The 26389-nt window shown below is 34.0% G+C and overlaps 1 protein-coding gene across 3 annotated transcripts in view; it reads left to right on the top strand.

Annotated features, from left to right (window-relative positions):
• Positions 1–26389, top strand: part of GAS2L3 (growth arrest specific 2 like 3) — a 51939-nt gene that overhangs the window by 13223 nt on the left and 12327 nt on the right. For 2 of the 3 annotated variants that reach the window (XM_077772217.1, XM_077772216.1), the window contains exons 2-8: positions 1400–1447; positions 7731–7899; positions 9212–9327; positions 11260–11401; positions 16675–16738; positions 17571–17709; positions 21737–21844. In XM_077772217.1, the coding sequence (XP_077628343.1) occupies positions 1424–1447; positions 7731–7899; positions 9212–9327; positions 11260–11401; positions 16675–16738; positions 17571–17709; positions 21737–21844 (762 nt within the window). In that variant the 5' untranslated portion in view covers positions 1400–1423. Of the gene's footprint in view, positions 1–1399; positions 1448–7730; positions 7900–9211; positions 9328–11259; positions 11402–16674; positions 16739–17570; positions 17710–21736; positions 21845–23627; positions 24954–26389 lie in introns of those variants that run through there. The other variant, XM_077772215.1, reaches the window with a different exon arrangement.

Here is a 26389-nt window from a genome sequence, read left to right as displayed (position 1 = left end):
TTCTTTGTGAATGTGTCACTGTTCTTGATTTGCACACGCCTTATAATTTAGGCCTTCTTTTGTTTTGGGTTGGCAGTTCCAACTGTTAAAGCTCTTGTCTGATTATGTGGGACTCCTTATTTTAATGGGAACAGCTTCTTTGCTGCATTTTTAAAAAATAGTCTCGGAAGCTTCTTACTGTGGATCTTTGTTGAGGACAAAGGATTATTTATACTAAAGGAAAATGTATTCCCCACTGAATTAGCTCGTGGGAAGCATAACAAGCTTATTAGTAATGCTCAATTGTACTTTGGCCTTTTGCTATGGTAGACAGAAGGAAAAATGACATCAAAAAGGACATTCTGCTGTCCTTTGCCTTCCTGCAAAAAACAACATGATGTAATATTAGACCTTTGTTAGATTTAGCTCAAGTTCAACTTTGGTACCAGAAGAAATGTTCCTGAAAGGAAAGTGGTATGTTTAGTATAACTTAGAGGAGAAAATAACTTTTCCTTGGAAATTGATAGCATTATAGTTTTATAAACCAATTTATATTTTTTATTAGAATGTTTTAATGGTGGTTTACAATAAAAAATAGACTAGTATATTATGCTGCTATAAGCAATCAATATTCCTAGGTTTTATATAGTCTATGTTAGTCTGAGTATTTTTAAACTCTTTACCTTTGTTAGTCTGTTAGTCTGAGTATTTTTAAACTCCTTACCTTTGTTTCTTTCTAAAAATACATTATAGATTTGTATTAACCTAATTAATTAAAATTGTATTTTTTTCTTATAGATTTCAAAAATAGTACTTTGGACTTAAAATTGCTTTTTCTTTTTTTTCTTTTTTTTTGGTCTTTATCACCTTGTGGAGAAAATAGCTTAGGAAGCACTGAGTATTGTTTCATAGTTAAAACTGATGCCTGTCTATTACCTTGTTGTCAGGCAGAAGAAGCTAATGGTTAAGTCTGTGAGTTTATACAAAGTCCAGATGAACGTATACAATCTCTTTATGAGTTGAAAGATACTTGACTTCAGTATCAGTTATTATATTTATGTTTGTATTACAGTTTACATTATGTTTACAGGGGAAATTTTTGGAAAACTTTTATATGTGCTAAGTTTTATTGTCAGTTTTATTTTACTACCCAGATGGCTTCAAGAATTACTTTGATATCAGTGCCAGAAACTACATATTAAATGTGTTTCAGGTTTTCCTCTTTCAGATGAGGAATACTTTAGAAGTGAAAAGCTAGGAGTGATAATTGAATTCTTCTAGTCAAACGATTTCAAATAAAAGAAAAAGTTTTAGATTTTCAGTCAAATGGGAGATTAAAGCAGATTCCTTGTAATTTGGGGGTGTAAGGAGTAGGAAAGCTACCATTACTTGCATATTAATGTTTTTGTTCTATTTTCAGAAAAGCATTTTCATTTCAACGTAGATGACCATGCAACCTGCAATTCAAGTAAGTGTTTTTTCTTGGAAAAATATGTATTTAAATTGTGAGATTATAATAAAATTATGATAATTAGTAAAATATTAAAATTATCACAAAATGTGTTTATTGTACTGATTTTTAAAGTATAATTTTAATAACAGGATTTACTATATTTTAAGTTTCTAATTCTGAAAAGATTTTAATTTTAACTTTTCATTTATACTAAATATTTGTAAGACTCAAAAATTTCTTAGAATTGATGGGTCCATCTTACTTACACTACCAATGGAAGAGAATTGGGATTTTTTTAGTTTTCCTCTCCTTACAATTTAGTATGTATTTGTAATTAAAAGAGCTCTCAATGAAAATAATTATAAATTATTTATTTTAGATAATTGTGCCTGTGCCCTGTAATGACTGTAAATGATGAGGCATGAAAACTTAAAATTTAAAGTGATTCTTTGTTTGCTTTTTGGTGAGGGAAGGCAAGATGGAGATAAATAGACAAACCAGAATAATCTTAAATTTGAATGATGTCCAGAGTTGGTATTTGCTCTATTGTTTTTATATTCTTTTAAATGTTTTCTTTTGATATAAATAGAACATGCTTGAATCTTAAAGATAAAAATGACATTGAAATTCTACCTATAAAGATGAAGCTGCTGATAACAAAATTTGCCTTGCAATGTGAGAGCTTTACAATCAATCATTTCTCATTCTGGGTCTGCCAGTCTTGGTTGTGAGATTCTGGCAATTTATTTTACCTCTCAGAGTCTCTGCTTCCTTACCTCTAAGGTGAAGATAATAGTGCTTATTTTTCAGGGTCGATGTGAGGAAATCAATGGAATCAATGAGAGATCATGAGCAAAGTGCCTACTAGAATGTACGTTGCACAGTAGACACGAATTTTTGTTGTGTCATTGGTACAACAAGATTCTCCAGATATAAAACTGGAGATTATACTTTTGTTGTGAAAGTCTTTCTTTTTTCTTTTCTTTTTTCTTCCCCTTTCTTTCTCTCTCTCTCTCTCTTTCCCCCATCACTCTTTTTCTCTCTGTCTTTCTTTCTGTCTCTTTTCTTTTCTTTTCTTCCCCTTTCTTTCTCTCTCTCTCTCTCTTTCCCCCATCACTCTTTTTCTCTCCCTTTCTCTCTTTCTTTCTGTCTCTTTTCTTTTCTTTTCTTCCCCTTTCTTTCTCTCTCTCTCTTTCCCCCATCCCTCTTCTTCTCTCCCTTTCTCTCTTTCTGTCTCTTTTCTTTTCTTTTCTTTTCTTTCTTAGAAAGATAGCGGTAAGTGGAGCCTAGAGAAGAGGATTTATTTATCAAATGTTAACAACTCTGAACATGATCCTGCTTATACTCCCTCCTGTGTATGCAGCTGTATCCTCCACTCTGTTAATAAAGAGTTCTATTATACTCTTTTCCTTTTGGGACTTGGGAGTCCATGGCAGGGTTCCAGAAGGTCTTGTTCTTGCCCTCTGAGTCCTTTCAAACCCACACTGACTATGCTCAAAACTCCTTTATTACTTTTTTTATTAGCATTTTTTATCAGATTATTTCTATTTGTCCTCTTTTTACCCAAGTCTCAGAAATGTCATTAGTTTCATGTTCATTATATTTTCTTGATTCCTTATGGTATGCTTTATATCATTGCCACATTGGCCATATTTTTCTCATTCTTTCAGATGCCATTAATATTTTCTTAACTTGGTAATTTTCTTCATAGTTTTGTTTTATAATTCTATGAAACCTCCTCTGATCCAGATTCTACAGATCCATATTTATTAATTCTTTACAAGAGTACTCTTGACATCTCTCACGGATGTTTTTTGCTTCTCCCCCTGATGAATGTGAGAATTTTGTAGGATTTTCACTTCTTTCTCTGCTAATTGTATAAGATGGTCATGTAGTTATTCATAAGTGCCTTGTAGAGAGGAGACATCCAGCAGATAGCTGATCAATTGATTTCTTATTTTTTTTAAGTTTATTTATTTTTGAGAGAGAGAAGGTGAGTTAGGGGCAGAAAGAGGGAGGGATATGTGGAGAGTCCCAAGCAGGTACTGTCAGCACAGAGCCCTGATGTGGGACTCGAACCCATGAACCATGAGGTCATGACCTGAGCCCAAATCAAGAGTCAGATGCTTAACTGAGCCATGCAGGAGCCTATCAATTGATTTCTTATTAATTTAGTACTTGATTAATTTAGTAATTGATTTCTAATTAATTTATTAATTAAAATCTTCCTTGCCCCTTAGGGCACCTGGGTCGCCCAGTCGGTTAAGCATCCAACTCTTGATTTCAGCTCAGGTGATGATCTCACAGTTTGTAGGATTGAGCACGGACCCTGCTTGTGATTCTCTCTCTCTCTCTGCTCTCCCTATCCTCTCAAAATAAATAAATAAACTTTTTAAAGAAAGATCTTCCCTGTCCCTCTTTTTAAAATTTATATCCTTCATTCTGATTAGTAAATAGACATACAGTCTAAAAATGAACAATAATTCCTAATCTTTTGGGTCATTGTCCCCTTTGTGAATTTGGCAAAAAGCTATGAACTGAGAAAAGGCCATACATACATACATACATACTCAAGTTCATCTATAGACTACCTATGGATTAAGAATCTTTGCAATATGAAGTGGGAAAGAGTATCCAATGGAAAAAAGACAGCCTCTTTCAGAGATGGTCCTGGGAGACCTGGACAGCAACATGCAGAAGATGAAACTAGATCATTTTCTCACACCATACACAAAAATAAACTCAAAATGGATAAAAGACCNGAGGAGGACACTTGTTGCGCTGAGCACTGGGTGTTATATGGAAACCAACTTGACCATAAACTATTTAAGAAAAAAAACCTTTGCAGTATGACAGCTTTCACATGTTTGAGAACATCCTTTATACAGACAGTTTTTGCTATTTACATCTAACTTTTAATAACATTAATATGGTGCTGACCAGCCCAGGTTATTATAGAGTTTTCTATGGCAATAGTAGGAGAATCCAACTACTGTTCTCTCTAATGTGGCAAGAAATTAGAATGACTTTAGTTAATATTAACTTCTTCATTTTCACACAGGTTTTTTTCAAAACCACCTTTCTAACTAATTAATGCACATCTTTCCTTGACAAGCATTTGCAACTGCTGTGACTTTTTTCAGCTCAGCCACATGGTTAAAACACAAATTACATTCTGTTGATTATGAAATACCCTCTAATGTGAGATGCATCTTGATTTTGATGGTACAAAGAGTTGTTTGCTAATATCCTCAATTCCTCAACAAATATATTACTTAGTACCATGTACTGTGTCTTATATTGAGTTCTGGGATTACAAACAGGAATAAGACATGCTTATGAAAGGAAGATTTAGGTAGTACATCTTTGCTATACTCCCTTTGAAATAATTTTAAGAGAATTCAGAGAAACAAAAAAGACATCTCATCTTTTTCCTAAAACTTTATAGAATATATATTTAGTAGTTCATTCCCCAGTCTCTCCCCTTAGTTCATGAAATGATGGCCCTTAAGTAAGTTATAGGATTTTCTTTTGTTTGTTTGTTTGTCTTTGGATATTTATTGAGTTTCACTACTACTGGTCACCTCTTGTGTTCATTTTCTTTCTTTGACTTTGGGAGTTTTTTAAAATGTGTTTGTTTCTCATAATAGGAGATTGGAAATAGCTCTTTCTTTTTTATTCCCCTCCAAAGTCTGTCTATATTAACAGTGGTTTTGTGGATTTTGATTTGGTGTAGTAAGACTTGTCTTAAATAAACCTCAATAAGTTTAATATATTTTAGCAGGAAAATGATCTACATTTAAAAATCCAGAAGGGACTAGATTCACTTGGTATTACATATACTCATACCTCTTTTGTTTTTAAATATTTAAAAAACCCTTTATTTTAAAGCAATCACAAGCTTGAAAAGTAGCCTTTAAGTGTGGAAAAGAGATATTTGTTTGCTGAACCATTTAAGCATAAATTGCTAATCTAATGACTCATTACCTCTGAATTCTTTAGTGTGCATTTCTCACAAATCAGGACATCCTCCTGTCAGAACTGCAATGAAATAATTGGAACCAGGTGGTACAGTACTACCATTCAATACTCAGAGCACATTCAAGTATTGCCAGTTGCTCCCATAATGTCTAGTGCAGAATCACATGCTACATTTAGTTGTCTAGACTTTAGTCTCAGTCTAGAACAGTATCTCACCCTTTGCTTTCTTTAATGACCTTAACACTTTTGAATATTATAGACCAATTATTCTGTAGAATGTCTCTCAGTTTGGATTTGCCTATTGTATTCTCATGATTAGATTCAAGTTATGCATCTTTGTCAGGTCAGGAATATCACAAAGGGATATTGTGTTTTCTCTTTGTATCCTTCCAGGTAGAATGTGATTTTGGTTTGTCCTATTATTGATGTTGTTTACTTTTGTCACTTGGTTAAGTTGCTATCTGTCAGGTTTCCCTGCTGTAAAGTTCTTTCTTCTCTTTGTAACAAGCATTTTGTAGGAAGTACTTTGAAACTATATAAAAGTCTCATTCCTTGGGGCTCCTGGGTGGCTCAGTCAGTTAAGCGTCCGACTTCGGCTCAGGTCATGATCTCGCGGTTCATGGGTTCAAGCCCCGCATTGGGCTCTGTGCTGACAGCTAGCTCAGAGCCTGTAGCCTGCTTCAGATTCTGTGTCTCCCTCTCTCTCTGACCCTCCCCTGCTCATGCTGTCTCTCTCTCTCTCAAAAATGAATAAAACATTAAAAATTTAAAAAAAACACTCATTCCTCATTAAAATCCCAATTTATTCATATATTTATATCTGTATGAAACTAATAGTTTTTTTATCTTAATGTTTTATAATCCATTTATATCATTGTTTGATGCTCAAATTGCTCTTGATTTAGCCAGTAGAAGTCCCTTTATGCTAACTTCTATATCGTTTTGGTATGTCCTGATCATTCTTTGAGCCCTTGTTTGCTTTCTGGTAAAAGATATTCCTGACATCATAGGATTTCATTCATTCTAGTTTTCTCTCATTCCATAGAAGAGTTGTACCTCTCTTCTTTCGCAGTGAGAAAATTGACCCCCATTCTCTGTGAATGTAACCACTCTCCCATTGTTGTTCCCTGCATTGATGGCTTTCTCATCTCACTTGGGCTCTGACACCCTGCACTGGGATGTTCCCCCATCTTCCCCTCTGGACACCCTCATCCTACTCAGGTTCTGATACTGTGCACAGGGCTTTTCTCATGTGTGGACACTCTCTCATCTCACTCAAGCTCTGATCCTCCATTTTAAATTTCCCTCCTATGAGAACCCTTCATCACTTCACTTGGGCTCAAATACCCCTTCCTGAGTTGAGAAATGATAGTCTTTTCTGTAAGTAATCTTATATTAAAGTATATCTAATTACATTTTGAGTTTTGGATTGATAGTATGTTTCTGTCAATTTTTATTCTTAACGAGGGATTGGCCAGCTAGTAAATATTTTTGGCTTTATGAGTTAATAGGCAAAATAGAGGCTATTATGTAGGTACTTATATAATAGCCATTTTAAAATATAAAAATTGGGGTGCCTGGGTGACTCAGTTGGTTAAGCATCTGACTCTTGATTTCAGTACAGGTCATGGTCTCATGGTTCGTGAGTTCAAGCACTGCCTCGGGCACTATGCTGATTTGGGATTAAAGTATGGAGCCTGGTTGGGATTCTTTTTCTCTCCTTCTCTCTCTGCCCCTCCCCAGCTTGCTCTCTCTCTCTCTCTCTCAAAAAAAAAAAAATAAATAAATGTAGAAAAACAATGTAAAAACCATTCTTAGATTATGGGCCATGCAAAAATCAGTTGACATACCAGATTATTTAGACATTTTTTTAACATAATGCTGTTATTATGACCAGAAGTTTATAAAATGTCATTTATGCATTTATTCATTCATTTATACATTATATAACAAATACTGCTAGGCTCAATGCTCGACACTACAAATATGTATCTTAACCCATTTTAGAGCTGAGAAGCTGAGGCTCTGATCAAGTAATTTATTAAACTTAGCTAGCAAGTGAAGGAAAAATATTATTTGTTGACCTTCATCCTATTGGTTTGATATCAATTCATTGACTGGAGATTCATTTATATTTATCACAGTATTGAATGAAAATATCTCGAGTATCTAGATTAATAGTTTACTTCTGGTTTATAAACTTTCTGTGAATAGCTGCAGTTTTGTATATGTGTATATTATATATGGTCTATAATTCATCATTTAAATATAGATGTGAGTTATGCTGACTTTTTAAAAAGGTTGGTGTTTTCTCCAGGTGTGGTTTGGAGAAGACCTGCCTCTAAGTCCACGGAGTCCTCTGACCCCCAGACATGGGCCAGGTTTGGCTGATGTTTGTCAATATGATGAGTGGATAGCTGTGAGGCATGAAGCCACCCTGTTGCCCATGCAAGAAGATCTGTCAATATGGCTGTCTGGTTTATTAGGTAAGGCTTGAAAAGATACTCAAAATTATATTTTTTATTTAGTAATTATTTATTGAGAATCTTACTCTTTGTTGAGAAGTTATTGTTTCAGAGTCTGGGGATAATTTAGTGAATGAAATATTTGATATCCTTGTTCTCAACAAACTTACACTCTAGTTAGGGAATATTCCAGTTCACCCAGAACCTTAGGACTTGGATAGTAAAGAAGTTTGAGGCTTAAAAGAGGAGGTCAGTAGTGATCTTTGAATAATCAGCATTTTAACTGTTAATGTTAAAGTCTTTTTTTTTTTTAAGTATATAGGTCTGATTTGGGGGTCTATATTACTGACCTCCCCCACCTTAATCTAGCATTATGCATGAAATTCTGAGTGGAATGTATACTATAGTTAAAATGATTGCTATTTCTAGGCATTGAGGAATAGAAGCATTTAAACCCTAGGAGGAAGTGTCAGGTTGGAGAATATCTGGCATCATATTTCTTTACTCAGTTAGAATCTAGGAGTGCTCTGAACTTTCTCCCCAGAAAAAAAGCTCTCTTTCTTTTTTTAAATGCTTATTTATTTTGAGAGAGACAGAGACCGAGAGACAGAGAATCCTAAGCAGGCTCTGTGCAGTCAGCTTGGAGCCTGACACAGGGCTCCATCCCATGAACCTGAGCTGAAATCAAGAATCTGATGCTTAACTGACTGAGCCATCCAGGTGCCCCCAAAAAGCTCCCTTTTAAATACAAAATTTCATGTAGCATTCCAAGGCTTTTGTGAAAAGGAGTATATAAAGCTTATCTATGGCCTTCTCAAGATAATTAAAAACAGTGCACAATTATCATTCTGATCATTTGGATAATTTTTCTTAAGTTAGTTATATAATAATAATGGTTCTAAAGAAAGGATCTGAGAGGTGAAAAGTTGATATTCCCTGGGTGGTTGTTATGTTATTACCTGTAATTTTAAAATCGTAACAATGTCTATCTTACTTAGAATCTTTTTCTTGTGCAAGCAGTAGTAATGCTCAGTAAATCAAAACAACCTTAACAGTTAATATTGAAAAATAAAACATTCTGTTTTTTTAAAAAAATGAAATTAATGGTCATTTTCTTTTTCCTTTACTTCTACATCACAGATATTTTTGTTTCAGTTGTCATTCATGTAGTTTGGCATTACCTATGTTAACTATAGCTTCTAAGAGTGAATACTTGAAGTCTGATCTAATATCTGCTTCGTGTTCCAGCTATAATCTAATTACATTTAAATTTTAACAATATTGTTTGAATTTACTGTTCTAGTAGAATTATAACTTCGAAATATGTTTTTAGGTATTGAAGTTAAGGCAGAACAATTATTGGAAGAACTTGATAATGGAGTACTATTATGCCAATTGATTGATGTTCTTCAAAACATGGTGAAAACATGCAACTCTGAAGAACCTGAAGTAAGAACATGTTTGACAGTAGTTACTTTATACTTTTGTCCCTATTTATTTGTTTATGTACATTTCTTATCATATCTGAAAGGTTGTGAACTTCCACCCAGTTATCTGCAAGACCTTAGATATTTTACCTAATCTTTTTGAGCATCTGAAAAAATATTCTAACTTGAAAAATGGAGGTATTCACATTTACCTTGTTAGATTTATTTGTGAGGATTTGGTGAAATTAAATGAGATAATGTATAGATGGTATTTAGCTTAGCGCACTTAGTGTAAGTATCCAGTAACTGATTAGCTGTTCCTGAGAATAATACTCTCACTTGTGAGAGTTAAATGAGAAAAAAGCTTGTGTCGGTCCCTAGTACACAGTTGGGGGCTATTATTATTATTACTACCATTATTATTATTACCATAATCTTTATATTCTCTATATATTGCCTTGGTGGTAAATTCTATAATTGGGTTTAATGAATAATAATTTTTTTAGACAATTTCTTTTGTTGAGCTTAAATTCATGATTTGAACTAGATGAGGTTTCTTCTTTTCATCAAACTTCACTGATGAGATCTGGAGTCTGTGAATGTGGGGTCTGGACACTCACACAGTGTTAGTAGAAATATAAAATGGTATCATCTTGCAGGGAAGCAGTGGGTGATAGACATCACATTAAAAATAAGACACATCTTTTGATACATACCATAACTCTCCTAGGGATTTATTCTAGAAAAATAACCACAAATACACAAAAATGGTTATGCAAAAAAAGCTAAGAGCAACTTAAATGCTTATCAATAAAGAAATTGTTAAAAATTAATTATGGTACCTAAACAGAGTGGAATGCATTATCCATTCATTAGAAATGACTATTTTAATCTCTTTTTTTTCACTCCAAAAGACGCCTACAGCGTACTGTTAAGTGTGTCTGTACACAGACACAAAACAGATTATAGCGTCGCGTGTTTATGTGGCATCCTGTAGATGCAGAAATGTATACCCTTGTGCATAGCAATGCTTACTGCCATGTGAGGGAGAAGATTTCAGGTGACAATTACAAACACTCACAAGGCTGTTTTAATTCTGGGAAGTGTAGCAACAGGAAGGGTATATAAGGAACTGGTAATAGGGGTTACCTCTAGGAAGAGAGAGGAACTGAGCCATAGAAGTGGGAGAAAGACATACCCCTATTGTGCCTATTGCATTTTAAAAAACCTTACACATAAATTACTTTTTCAAGTAAAAATTTAAAACAGAACTAAAACTGCTCTGCCTCAGCAAGATTATCTGACTATTCTTGGTCCAGACAGTCAAAGAATTAGGATTCTATAAAACTTAGACCATCAATTTTCAAAGAACTTGAATTAAGAATGGGTTACTACTTCCTTATTTGACAGTCTCCCCAAGAAAATCAGAACCATATTTATGAATCTGCAAATAAGGAAGTGAACAAAAATGAGTGTGTCCATTAAGCTTTAACATAGCAATAATTTTGTGTTTGTATTTACCTGTGTATGGAGAGACATTTAGAGATGTGCTTTGGAATTATTAGACCATCATTTTTTATTTTAATTAAGACCCTTGTGTCATTTTAAAAAGAAAGAGGTTAGAGGTGATTGATCCTACTGTTGATTTTGACTAGATTGATTTTCTAGGAATCATTTTCTGAAATATATTTAAAGTAAAACAAAATCATTTTTGAAAATATCTTTTCTTCCTAATGTGTTTTTTAAGTAACATTCAATATATGAAACATTTATTTAGTAATATTATAATGATATCTAATGAAAAATTTTTAAAAAATAGTTTATTGTCAAGTTGGTTTCCATATAACACCCAGTGCTCATCCCCACAAGTGCCCTCCTCCATGCCCATCACCTCCCTTTTCCTCCCCCCAAACCCCATCATGCATTTTCAAAGTTATTCTTTCATCTTTTCCAGAATTTTCCAATGAGAAAAGTGCCCTGTAAGAAAGACGCTGCCTCAGGTTCATTCTTTGCAAGAGACAATACTGCGAACTTCCTTCACTGGTGCAGGCACATTGGGGTTGATGAGACTTACCTCTTTGAATCTGAAGGTTTAGGTAAGTGTTGTTATCATTGTGTTTACTGTTTTTTAGGGTATTTTTGTATGCCTCACATCTAATTTTTTTTCCAAATAAGGACTCAAATTCTCTATCTCATTTTCTTAGAAAAATTTATACTTTATATGTAAAACAATTGGAGAATCAGATTCTAAACCATATATATTAAGCTTTTCATTTATAGTTAAAGATCTCATATATTTAGAATACTGTAGAAATATTTTACTTGGTCAAGGGAAGGTTCTGGATTAATCCTTTATTAATGAATCTTTTCATTCAGAGTTACTCTACCAAGTCTAAATTATTAGTAATTTCTTTTTAACTGGATAACTATAGAAATAACAGAAGGCCAAGTAGTTTATGCTCATGGATTTAGATTTACCTTATACACAACAGACAGCAGCTGACAAATTGATTATCTAAGTGGATTCATGTTTTTGACAATTCATTTTAAAAAGCCATGCTCTACTGAAGAATTACTGGCATATTGTCTCATGTACTTTAAGTCAGTAGAAGCATTTGTGCAGACGAAAGTGTTAAGTGTTAGGTATCTAAGTTTTAGATTACTATATATTTATCTCCTCAAAGCAGTTATATATATATATCCATACACACAGAATTTATAATGTTTTGATAGGAACAGTAGCATACTGTGGGTTCATAGCGGTTATGGGAGTAGTAATGTGCCCTGGTAGAGACAAGTATTTTATTGCTGACATTGTATAGAATTGCTGGTTCATGGTGAATAATAAGAAACCAATTTTTAGATGGTTTTATTATTGTTTTAAAATTCTCTGAACTTAAATAAAAGTAACTAGTTCCACTGCCTGAAGCAAAAACTCAGGGTTTTAGGTAACCATCTGTTCGTTGTTCCATCATCAAACATAAACTGAGAAAATAAACTAAAAAAAGAACAAAATAAAATAAAATTCTCTGTGCACACCCTTGTTGCCTGCACGTAGGGTAGGCTGCTCCCACTGCTACCCATTTGCTATGCCTCTGGATATTCCTACACAATACCTATACAATTAAAAAAAAATGTAATGAGTTACTTTTTTACCCCTATTTTGCACCCTGCTTTAATCCAGGTGTGCTGATTGTTATTGACAATGAGGTTGATTTAATGACCTCTACAGCTTGTAGAGATCAAAGGGAAGAGGAAATGCTTTGAAGTCTCTACTTTCTAATTTATTGTTTCTGAAAGGATATAAAATTGTATATTTCTCATTCTAAGTAGAAGGCATCTTCTGACTGTCCTGAAGGTCAGTATAAGACTAAATAAAGCACTACCAGTAACATTAATTCATTTCTAAGCATTGAACTGATGACTTAGTGTTTTTACTCTCTAAAGGTTTCAGAGATAAGACTCTTAATTTTTTTACATTTTGCTAGGGAAAGCAATTAAAAAAGCAAATATGCTATTTTAAGGTACTTTTAAGTGCTTAGAGAAACAAGTTTTTTATTAAACTTGTTTAATAAAAAATAAACTTGTTTTATTAAAGTTTTTTAATAAAAATTGCAGGACAAATTCCTTTGGGTATGAATGTTAAATTCAAATATAGATCTTTCTATTGCTTTGGATATACTCTTTGGATGTGCTATTTCTATACTCTTATGGAAGAGTATACTCTTCCAGTATACTCTTGGGGTATATAATAGATGATATTCATAAATCAAAGAACAGTTGCCATTTCCATTGGGCAAGTCAGTATGCATACTATTCATCACATATACCATTATTCTGTTAGAGTTCAGAAGATTCCTGGAGTTTTTAACTCTAAGGACAAGAACAGAAGGTAGATGATCCACAACTACCTTATTGGTGCGTTTAGCTGAGTTCTAATGATCAGGGGTTTTGTTTGTCTGACTTTGTTTTTCATTAAGGATCTATGAATCATTAGGTTAGCATTTGGATTCCTTTAAATTTCTAATGTGCTAAAGTAGACAGAACAAAACTTAGCATCTTAACCATTTTTAAGCATATTAGGTTTTGTTTATAGCATTTAAAAAAATTGATATGTACTTCATGTAACATAAAAAACATCATTTCAAAATGTACACTCAACTGGTTTTTAGTATATTCACTGTGTTATGCAACAATCACCATTAATTAATTCCAGAACATTTCCATCATTCACAAAAGAAAACTCATAGCTATTAACAAGTAGTCCCAATGACTGCCTACCTTCATCTTCTGGCAACCACTAATCTACTTTCTTTCTCTATGGATTTGCATATTCTGGACATTTGCATGACATATGTGGCTTTTTGTGTCCGGCTTTTTTCTTTTAACATGTTTCATTTATGTTGTAGTAGTCAACAGTACTTCACTCCTTTTTATGACTGAATGATATTCCACGTGTGGATATACTGGATTGTTTAAAATCCATTATCATCTGATGGACATTTTGATTGTTTTTTCTTTTTGGTCATTATGCATAATGCTGCTACGTACGTTTGTATACAAGTTTTTGAGCGAACGTATGTTTTTAATTCTCTCAGGGATATACCAAAAGTGGAATTGTTGAATCACATGGTAATTCTATGTTTATCTTTTTGAGGAACTACCAAATTTTTCACAGTGGCTGTACCATTTTACATTCCCACTGGCAGTGCACAACTTCACATCTTTGCCAACACTTGTTATTTATTTGTTTTTCATGACTATCCTAGTGGAGATGTGAAGTGGTGGCTTATTGTGGTTCTGATTTGCATTTCCTTAATGACCAATGATGTTGAGCATCTTTTCATTGCTTATTGGCCTTTTGTTTGTCTTCTTTGGAGAAATCTTTATTCAAATCTTTTGCTCATTTTTGGAGAGTCTTTTATCTTTTTTGGTTGACTTGTAAGAGTTCTTTATTTATTCTGAATGCTAAGTCCTTATCAAATACATGATTTGCAAATATTTTCACCCAGTCTTTGGGTTGCCTTTCCACTGTCTTCTTTTTTTTTTTCTTTTTTAGACAGTGTGAACAGGGGAGGGTCAGAGAGAGAGGGAGACACAGACTCTGAAACAGGCTTCAGGGTCTGAGATAGCTGTCAGCAGAGAACCTGATGCGGGGCTCAAACCCACGAACCGTGAGATCATGACCTGAGCTGAAGTCGGACACTTAACCGACTGAGCCACCCAGGTGCCCTGCCTTTTTACTGTCTTGCACTGTCAAGACAGTTTCCTTTGATTCATGAAAGTTTTTATTTTGATTAAGTTTAGTTTCTCTTTTCTTTGATTACTTGTGCTTTTGGTGTCATATTTAAAATATTATGACATAATCCAGAGTCACACAGATTTTCACCTCTTATTCCTTCTAAGAGTTTTATAGGTTTAGCCCTTATATTTCGGTCTTTGATCCATTTTGAGTTATTTTTTGTAACTGTTCTGAAGTAAGGGTCTAAATTCATTCTTTTTCATGTAGACATCCAGTTGTGCTAGCACCATTTGTTGAAAAGACTGTTCTTTTCCTTATTGAGTTGTCTTGCCTCTGTTTTTGAAAATCAATTGAACATAAACATCTGGATTTATTTCTGGGTGCTCAGTTCCATTCCACAGGTCTATATGTCTATCCTTACACCAGTAACAATGTAGCTTTGTAGTAAGTTTTGAAACTGAGAAGTATGAGTCTTCCAAGTTTGTTTTTGTTTTGGCTGTTGTGTCTTACAACTCTATATGAATTTTATCAGCTTAGCCATTTCTTTAAAAAAGGCTGTTGGAATTTTGATAGGGATTGCATTGAATCTGTAGGTCAGTTTTGGAGAGTATTGTCATCTTAATATTATGTCTTCCAATCCATGAACATAGGATTTATTTGTATCTTCTTTCAACAATATTTTGTAGTTTTCAGTAAAAAAGTCCTACAATTCTTTGATTAAATTTATTCCTGAGTACTTTATTCTTCTTGAAGCATTGCAAATTGAATTACTTTTAAATTACATTTTCAGATTGTTTATTGCTAATATATAAAGTGAAATGATTTTTGCATATTAATCTTGTGTCCTGCAACTTTACTGAACCTGCTTGTTTGCCTTTTTTGGGGGGGGGGATTCCTTAGGGATTTTTTTATGCAAAGGACAATGTCATCTATGAATAGAGATAGTTTTTCTTCTTCCTTTCCCATATGGATGCCTTTTATTTGTTTTTCTTGCCTGAATGCCATGCCTAGAACCTCCAGTACAATTCTGAATAGAAGAGGAGAGTGTGTGGACATCCTCATCTTCTCCCTGTTCTTAGGAGGAAGATTCTCAGTCTTTTACCATTAAGAATGATGTTTACTATGGGTTTTTCAAAGATGGACATTTTCAGATATATAAAGTTTCCTTCTATTCCTAGTTTGTTAATTCTTTACTTCTCCTCCTCCTCCTCATATTCTTCCTCCTCCTCCTTCTAATTCTTTTCATGTATCTACTGAGATAATTGTGTTTCTTTTCCTTTATTTTATTAATATGGTGTATTATATTGATTGATTTTCAAATGTTCGACCAACTTTCCATTCCTGGGATAAATCCCACTTGTTTCTGGATTCAGTCTGTCAAGATTGCATTAAAGATCTTTATATCTATGTTCATAAAAGATACTAGTCTTTAGTTTTCTTATGATATATTTATCTGACTTTGGTATCAGGGTAATATTGACTCATAGAATGAATTAGGAAGTGCTCTTCCTTTTCTGTTTTTGAAAAAGTTTGAAAAGGTCATTAAGTAGTCCTAAGGTAAAGAGAGTTTAGAATAAAATTGAAGTGATAATTCTCTTCAAATAATATTTCCTGTTAAGAGATCTAAAATATAAATAATTTAATGTTATTATTTCTCAGGTGTTTAGACTTAAAATGCTACAAATTTGGGTACTTGGTAAGTTTTCATCTTCTTGTTAGCCAGTTTTAAAAAAATTTATGGAAGATGATAATACATAGAGAAAATAAAAATGTCTTTTCTAAGTCTCCATACAAGTAAACCTAGTATCTTCATTATTTTTTTCTTTTACTTCTTCCAGGCCAGAAGTACATTTCCCTATTTAATTTTGGCCTTTAAAATATGTGGTCTTGGGGCACCTGGGTGACTCAGTCAGTTAAGCGTCCGACTTTGGCTCAGGTCATGATTTCACGGTTCATGGGTTCGAGCCCCGCATCGGGCTCTGTGCTGACAGCTAGCTCAGAGCCTGGAGTGTGCTTCAGATTCTGTGTCTCCGTCTCTCTCTGACCCTCCCCTGCTTGTGCTGTCTCTCTCTCTCAAAAATAAATAAATCATAAAAAAATAAAATATGTGGTCTTATTTTTTCACAGTTTTGCACAAAGACCCAAGACAGGTATATCTTTGTCTTCTAGAAATTGGTCGAATTGTGTCAAGGTATGTATTCACATTATTTCAGAATTTCAGTGTTATAAACTTTTTAAAAGCTACTTTATTTTAGATATAACACTATTTTCTATAAATAAAATACTTCTTTTTTTAAAAGAATGTTTATTTATTTATTTTGAAAGAGAGAGAGAGTAGGGAAAGAGCAAAGGGCGAGAGAGGGAGAGAATTCCAAGAAGGCTCCATGCTGTCAGTGCAGAACCCAATATAGGGCTCAAATTCATGAACTGTGAGATCATGACCTGAACCCAAATGAAGAGTTGGAAGCTTAACTAATGGAACCACCAGGCATCCCTAAAAGAAAATAATTCTTGATTGAAATAACCTAGTTTCTTATTTCTTCCTTTTTTTTATTAACTTTGTTCTATTTGTGTATGCTGTGTCATGTGTCAACATCTACTCACCCATATTCTTTGCCGTCATTTAATATTAAACTGTAAAAGTAGTTACTTAAAGTTTTTAGACTAAGAATAGGGTAAGAGCATGTAAAACTCTTAGCACTTCAAGGCAAGGCAAATCCTCTGGACTCAAAGAGGATTTGATAAGAAGGTGAAGGCTTGGTGTCCTCCATACCTGGCTCAGTCCCGTCTTTATTCTCAAGCTGACTTTAACCAACTGAGCCACCCAGGCACCCTAACTCTCGAGCTGACTTTAAAGGTGACTGACTTTCGGTATCCCTGGCTGAAATTTGGGAGCATCCAGTGATCCAAATATATAGTATGATGTGATGATATCCTGAATTTTTGGCAATCTGTGAGACATTAAAAAGGTTTTCCAGATGTTCCATCATGTAGAATGATGAGATCTCCTAATTGTTTTTCAGATATGGGGTAGAGCCACCAGTGTTAGTAAAACTTGAGAAAGAAATTGAGCTGGAAGAGACCTTACTTAATACTTCTGGGCCTGAAGATTCCATTAGCATTCCAAAATCATGCTGTCAGCATGAAGAGCTGCATGAAGCTGTAAGTAATCATTCTATTTTCTCTCAACTGTTATGTGTCAGAGTCTCATAGTTTGCCACAGGTGATGCTCATTTTAAAAGAAAATGTTTCTTATTCAGAACATACACCAGTACTAATTTCTACTCCCTGGTGAGTTCAGGGCACTATCTGTTAAAGGTGATTTGTTGTTTCTTGTGTAAGATAAGGGATGGATGTATAGTTGAGGAGTGGAGAGGCAAATAATCTGGAATCCATCATGAAGGGTACTGTAGGCCAAAGACTGTATTAATTCTTTTTTTAAACATTATAGTATTATAATCTGACATGCAAATGATAGGGATTACTCTCATGGTCATGTAGAGGTTATATTGGTTTTATTGTAATAATCCAGGTGTAAGATGATGAGAACCTGAACTTGAGCAGCATTAGTAAAGGTGAAGCAGAAGGAACAATTATAGGACATATTTGGAGGTAGACTTGAAAGAATCCTAATTCTGATAAGGAGAGGGAAAATATAGGGTGATTTACAAGGTTTCTATGTAAATGGAACACTGATACTTGGAAAATATAGGAGGAGGAAAGCTTTGAAAGCAAATTGATGGGGTTTTTGTGAATGTTCCCCTGACAGAGTGTATGCAGACTTTTAGATGAGAGGTCTCAACTGGAAAGCCTTTTAACTTGACCTGTTCATCATCATGTAGAAGTTAGAGTTTCAATTGCTCAGGCTGGTGAGTGACTACAGTCTAGTAAGTGATGGAGGTGAACTGAGTAGCAAATAATTTTTTGTTCTTCCACTGTTGCTTAGAATTATGGTCTTTCAGACTTTAATATTTATGAAAGTGCTTAATGTACACAATTATTTAAGAAAAATGAATAAGTCATTACTAAGAAACATTTACAAATGTTACTTTGATTGCTTTGTTTAATGTAATAAAAATCTATAGTAAAACATTTAGATTTCCTTGCCAGACAGATTAAGAAAATGTCATCCTGAATACTCTTTACCAGGCCAAAATGTATTTACCTACATGATATTATTGATTTGTCTGATGACTGCCAAAGTCAATATGTGACACAGTGATAATGCAGTATATAAAAAATAAAACATTTTCAATTTCACATAATCTAAAATAGTAATAAAAAAATAAAACATTGGTACATTTAAAAAAATGTTTATTTATTCTGAGACAGAGAGAGAGAGAGAGAGAATGAATCCTAAGCAGGCTCCTGTGTTGTTAGCCCTGAGCCAAATTCAGGGCTTGATTTCACAAATTGTAAGATCATGACCTGAGCTGAAACCAAGAGTTGGACGCTTAACTAACTGAACCACCCAGGTGCCCCAAAATGTTCTTTACTAAATAGGAAGTATATTGTGTTAATTTCCCTATTATATAAAGATCATCCACAGTTTAATAAGAAAAACATTTCCAGAAGGTAAATGGGCAAAGACTGTTATTCACATAAGAGGAAAATACAGTGTTGAAACTTGCTGATAATCAAGGAATTAAGATACACAATTTGCCTCATTAGTAAAATTTTTTAAAATTATGAAATCTGGTGCTGGTAAATTCTGGTAAAACTATACTTAAGGACTGCTACCGTGATGGAAAATGATGTAAACTTTTGAAAAACAAGTTGACAAATGGATATCAAGAATCACAAAAATGTTCTTCTTTCCTTTTTATAGTAATTGGAGGGGGATAAAAAAGTAGAACGCATGAAAGTATTTATTGTGGTATTTATAATGGTGAGGAATTGGAAGCAATGTAAATATTCTCAAATAGAGCAATGGCTAGGTGAATTAGAAATCATTAACTTAACAGAATAATCATTATATGAGATCCTTCTGAAGACTATATAGCAATAAGAAAAATATTTGTGAAAAGTATATATAGACAAGTTATGAGAAAAATAATGAAATAATCGATAGTAGTGTCTTTTTAGATTATTTTAATTTCTTTAGCTATTTCCCTTAGTGTTTTAATGTTAATTATGCAATAGATGAAACCAGAAGAGAACACTTGTTACCTATAGTTCATTTCTTTTAAGCTTACCCCTTTATTTAGATTGTGGATTAATGCTAATTTTTTACTGCTGAATGTAAGTGGTATTTGAATATTTTTAAGAAAGTATTGACTTTTCATGTCCACATTCTTATAAAAACTAAAAAGGAACACATTTCTCTAAATATATATGTGCTACATGAATATATTCAATGTCTACCTATACATGTGGGATCTATAGAAATCTTGGGGTCATGTTTATTTANGACCCTCCCCTGCTCACACTGTCTCTCTCTCTCTCTCTCTCCTAGAAACAAATAAGACATTAAAAAAATACTATTAAAAAAAATAAAATAAAATAAGGAATAATTATCATCTGATTCACTATTTACGGTGCTATATTCTACTATAATTCTGTATGCTTATTAAACTTTTATGGATAGAAAGTAGTCACTGAAAAAAATACCTCCTTTTAGATTACCTTGGTTAACTAATGTGTAAGTGGTTCTAATAATGGAAAATTCTTTACCCATACTCTCTTTATTTTTAGCCATCTTATGCATGTACTATGTGTGTGCACATGTGTGCGTATACCAGGCTATGAACAAGATAAACTTCATTGAATGGCTTATGAAAATCATTTCTGTTTATGATCATATTATTTTGTTAAATGAGTGATGTTGGGAGATAAGTTCTGGACCCTTCTCAGGCCCTGGAGAATCCACCTGTGGCTATTCACATTGGGTAGATAATGAAGAAAGACATACATTTCTATTAGTGCTCAGCTAAATTGGGCATATCTGAAGAGATTTTGGTTTAACATCATGCCTAAGTTCAATTAAATGGGTTTGTTTAGATATACTGTGTGTGACAAGTAGTTGAGAAAAATATTCATGGCCTTGCTTTTTCAAAAATGTAATTTTAGGAAATCAGAATATTTTCCATGATGACTGATACGCAACTTTTTTTCAACCAAACATATCTTAGCAAATATTTTAATTTTTAATCAATTTATTAATGTCCATGTTTCAAATATAAAATTTCTGAATTTCTTTTTATATTCTAGTTTTTATAATTTCTTAGATGTTTACTGCAAGTAAAAATTCTGTAAGCTCCTTGAGGGATACAGGTAGGGATTTCTCTCCAACTCTCATCTCCTTAGCATACTATTGAAACAAAGTGATCACTTTTAGGAAAATGCCTCTTGAATTGAATTCTTTAGAATTTTACCCTCTTTGGGTCAGTAGGTATAAATTTGCCTCTGCTTATTTCAAACAGTAATTTTGGAACAATATAGATATTCCCCTCCACTGTTAGTTGAGCATGGTGTTAAGGGACAAGGGAGAAATCCTACTTAAGCTTTATCTGACTGGCCTGTCTCTGAATTGACACAGATATATTAATCAAGGGCATAAAACAATTCAAGCTTAATAATGAACTCATGTATTTCCTAATCTGTTTTGAATTGACTTCACTGTTGTACACATTTGTAGACCTTTTCCAGTGGTCAGTGAATGCACTAGGATCCTGATTGCACTTAGGCGGAGAGTTAGTTAGGGGGAAGGAGAGAGGTAGGGCGGGAGGGAGAGACAGGGAGACTCAAGACTTTATCACTGGGGTGCCTCGGGGGCTCAGTAAGTAGAGCGTGTGACTCTTGATTTCAGGGTCCTAAGTTCAAGCCCCATGTTGGGCATGGAGCCTACTTTAAAAAAGAAAAAAAAAAAGACTGTCACTATCAGCTTTTATTAGATTAGTTAATGTCTAATCTTAACAGTTGTCGGGGGCGCGTGGCTGGCTCAGTCGGTAGAACATGTGACTCTTGATCTTGGGATTATGAGTTCAAGCCTCAGATTGGGTATAGAGCCTACTTAAAAAAAATCCATATCTCAGTATATGTCAACAGGTAAAGGAGAGATAAATGGCTCAACTGTCTTTAAATTTTTATCTTTGAGTTTGATTTTCCTATCAGATAACCTTACATTTTAATGTTAAATAAAATATTTTTTTGTCACAAGCACTAAATTTTGTTTTTTTTTTAATCTTAGGTTAAACATATTGCTGAAGACCCTCCTTGTAGTTGTTCCCATCGATTTTCTATTGAGTACTTATCTGAAGGACGGTACCGACTTGGGGATAAAATACTGTTTATAAGAGTAAGTCCACCATTTACACCCTATTTACATACAGATCTTGTTTTGAAATTGGATTTATTGCTTTACCAAATTCCTTTTGCTTCTGTATTACTTTTTAAAAATTAGAATAGAAGGTATTATTAATGGAAGAATTTTATTGTATAGGAAAAATACGGAATACTTGTTTTCATGAGTGTATAATGAGTTTGGGTAGACATCTTTAACACAACAAACTCCTAACTACAGGATAGCTAAGACATTGAATATAATTGTGGGGGTAAAATCTTTGTATACGTCAGGTAATTTATTCCATTTTTCGTATTTTCTAAAAAGACATCCTTTACCATTGTAAGAAAAAGGCAAAACAATACATCTAGTAAGATTTGATATCTGTAACAAGAAAAGGAAGGAGAAACACTGAACTTTATAATAATGTATAGATTGGATTTTAAGTATAAAACCTTTTTGCATTGACATTGCATCAGTGCATACACCGCCATCCTGATACACATCTTCATTCCCTTCCTTTGCCCCGTCTGCAATCCAAGTCCAAGGTGATTGACCATCCCCTTTATTGGTAAAGAGATAGAAGTTTTACCTGTTGAGCATTCTGTCTACTTCTGATACTAGACCTCTTTTATTCCCAATTTAGGAATATAAGATAAAAGTATTTAAAAGGTAATTTCACCATCCATATTCTTGGTTATTTCATATATTTTCAATACCTCCCACACCCTACCCAACTCACATAGAAACACATCCAAGCACTTTCCATTTTTTAATTAGCTTTCTTTTTTAAAGGCAGTCTGATATGGTCATGGTACACAGAGCATGGGATTTAAAGTTAAAATTTGCAGGGCAGTCTCATACAATTGAGCAGATTTGCCTGCTGAATGGATAGGGGCCTGAAAATCCTCTGGGGCCGTGCTAGCAGACCCAGGATGCATCTTGTCTGCACAAAAACACCATTTGGGTTGGGCAGCCTGGAATGTTTGAGGCCAGGCCAAGCTGTGTGATTTGAGACCATTTCCTCAATCTCTCAGAGCCAAAATTTTCTTGTCTGCAAAGAAGAAATAAATAATAAATTGTATCAAAGTTTTTGAAAGATTAAATTGCTAAAATATATATGAAAGTAATTTATTTAAATTGTAAAGTACGTGGGGCACCTGGGTGATTCAGTTGGTTAAGCATCCAACTTCACCTCAGGTCCTGATCTTGTAGTTCATGAGGTTCAGCCTGGCATTGGGCTCTGTGCTGACAGCCTGCTTTGGATTCTGTGTCTCCCTCTCTCTTCGCCCCTCTCCTGCTTGTTCTCTCTCTCTCTCTCAAAAATAAATAACATTATAAAATTTAAAAAATAAATTGTAAAATACAAGTTTTAGTCATTTTTATCTTTCTTCCGTAATTATTTCTTATTATGATGCATACTTTCTGTAAGTCCTCATTTCTCCTTTTCTTCTTCTCCCTCCATCTTTCTTCTCTCTTTTCTTCCTTCAGTATTTCATTCTTTATTGAACAATATTGCCCTTGTAATTGTATATGTTTGTAATTTGGATTTTTAGATGCAAGTTATGTGCAAATACTTTTCTCACTAATTGGAAGATGTATATTGTTGCATGAATTCAATATGAATTAAATTGATTATTTTAAAAATATAAGGAATAGATTGTCAATTTATAGTGAAGCTGTTGGCAAGTATTCTGAATTTCATAGATCACAGACATCACAAATTGTGACTGCTAATGAATTGAAACTGATCGTTTCAGTTTTACAGCTTTATTTTTTACTTTCTTTTGGGGAAAAGATGCTTCATGGAAAACACGTCATGGTCCGTGTTGGTGGAGGCTGGGATACCCTTCAAGGATTTTTGCTTAAATATGATCCCTGTCGAATATTGCAGTTTGCTACACTAGAACAAAAAATTCTAGCTTTTCAGAAAGGAGTTTCTAATGAAAGTGTACCTGATCCGTCTGCCAAAACACCTCAGCCTCCTGAAATGAATCCTTTGTCAGCAGTTAGCATGTTTCAGAAACAAAAACCAAAACCTGGCACGCCAATGGGTATACCAAGGAGCAAAGAAAAGCAGGCACGTCCACCGGCTGAACTGCCACCAGAATCTTCCCTGAAGGGAGGGAATCTGGGCTCCATGTCAGTCCGTCCTAAATTGCCAAATTCTCCAGCAGTGTCTTCTCATCTTAAGCTCAAATCTTCAAAAGACATAGCAAGGAAACCACTGACACCTTCAAACAATGCATCATCTTCACTTCCTTCTTTAAATCCAGTAGGTAAAAGTACTTCTTCACCAGCTTCATCCAGAACTGCATCTAAATGTATCTTATCACCCAGTACTCCTAAGGCCAAGCTTACTACAGCCCAGAAGCCTAGAGATGTGCCTAAGTCTGCACTTTTGCCAAATAAATCTTCTGGAAAAACTGAACCAAAGCATTTGAAACACACTCCTGTATCTTCCAGGGATAATGCAGGATCTCACTCAGCTGCACATTCAGATTCATCATCAAAGTGTCCAAAGCTCCCTAAAGCAAATATCCATGTAAGGCCTAAACCTTCCCCTTCTATACGTTCCCCTGAAAAAATGACCGCAGGTCTAGGAACACGGTCTCAGCCATCTGATGGAGCCCCACAAGCAAGGGCAATGCCAGCACAGAAACTTAAGTCAGCCTTGAATTTAAACCAGCCACTCTCGGTATCCTCAGTTGTGCCTGCAAAAGCTGCACAGGAATCAAAAGATAAGAACATGGCTTCAGTTGCCAAAACGCAGCCTCAAAATAAAAGTACATCCCAGAAGACAGGACCCAGCTCCTCGAAGTCCTCTGCCCGTACCCCGCTGTCCATCATGAGTCTTCCCCAGTCCTCTGTCAAGACACGGACTGTACCAAAGTCAGCACAGAGTACCACTCAGGGCCAGTATTTAGCTAAAGGGCCTCCAAAAAGTACCAAAGCCCCAGCTTCAACCAGGAAACCACCCTCGTCTGGTAAGGAAGCAGTTGGAGGAGATCAAAAACTTACTGCAAGGAAGAAGGAAGATGATGACCATTATTTTGTTATGACTGGAAGTAAGAAACCTAGAAAGTAAATACAAATGTGTCATTTTAATAAAACAGTAAAGAGAGTGAATGTATTAGCGTCACATCTTAAAAATTTCTCTTGTTTGTCAAAATAGATTCAGACATTAGTCACAGTAAGATAGAGGTTGGAGACTGGGGTGGAGGTGGAGAGTGCATCACAATTCACATTTCTGAATTCACCAGAAGGTACCCTTTTCAGGCAGACTGTTGTAAAATTGCTATAAGGTTCTTATTAATAATAGACACTTACGTGATTTTCAATTCATAGCATCTTTGTTAATATATGCCCTTTAGGGGAAATGTAGAGTTAAATAACACTACTAGAGTTATAGGATAGTTGCTATATTTTTTAATGTATGTTAAATATGGAGGTTACATACCGGCTAATAGCAACAGTGGTGCTCTAAATATTAGTTATTGCCTCTTAAAAAATAGCAACGGTTTGGCATTTGTATTACAAAAGGCACCTAATTTAATGTTTGATCAGGATTGCCTGATTGAACAATAAATACTAAGTACCAGTGGCTGCTGCTGATTAGCTGGACGTTACTCTAGGGTTGTAAGAATCCGGTTAAGATTTTTTAAGCTTTCCAAATCAGAAGGAACTGAGTTTAACTGGCTTATTTTAATATTGGTTAATGTTTTGTTATATTTTTGGTAACAAATTTGTAATATTTTTGGTAAAAAAACAAGATATTGAAATATAAACTGAAATTTGGTAAAAAAAAAAAAGACATTATAAAATGTACACCTCTTTTAGATGAATATTGTGCAATGCAAAAGGGGAAACTGATTTCGTAACTTTTAGCATATTAAAAATATTTTTAATATAGTTTCCTATGACTGCAGATACAAATTTTTACTTTAATATAAACTTTTAATATAATGTTTTTACATTGGAATTATGTTTTAATAGCCTTAAAATTAAGGTGTTATTAAAGAACCTTATGGTGGTGCTATATAAAAATTCTATCATGCGATTGTTATTTTTCCTTAGATAGCTCAGTGCCAGTTTTAATTAGATCCTTCCAATTACATTAATTTTTTTTAAATGTCATGCTGCTTTCAGTTTTTCAATGGCAAGTGGACAATATATATGCAGCATTTTGGACTCTGTAGGCAGATTCTCCAAGGAGCATATCCACATCATATAATGACTGCATAGGTTCCATTGATCTAAGATAAATGTAAAGTAATTTGTTTTTTAAGGGATTATGACTATTTAAAAAAGTATTAATATACTTTCAGAAGTTTGGGGGTATGCTTATTAACTTTATAGTATTATCAGTTACCATAGGTTATTGTATTCAGTATTGTGGTTTGTGTTTCCCTATTTTAAAGTAGAATGTGTTGTCTGAAGAAAAATAATGGTTTATACAAGTGTGCAATTATAAAATAAGCATCTTAAGTTGACTACTAACATTCTACATTTTATAAAGCAAGAAAACTTTGTATAAAATGAAGTGACCTTTTGTCTAGA

The sequence above is a fragment of the Crocuta crocuta genome, unplaced genomic scaffold, assembly GCF_008692635.1.
Source record: "Crocuta crocuta isolate KB4526 unplaced genomic scaffold, BGI_CrCroc_1.0 scaffold216, whole genome shotgun sequence".
In the NCBI taxonomy this organism is placed as follows: Eukaryota; Metazoa; Chordata; class Mammalia; order Carnivora; family Hyaenidae; genus Crocuta; species Crocuta crocuta.
The sequence above is the reverse complement of the archived record's forward strand: the minus strand, read 5'-3'. Positions and strand labels throughout refer to the sequence as shown.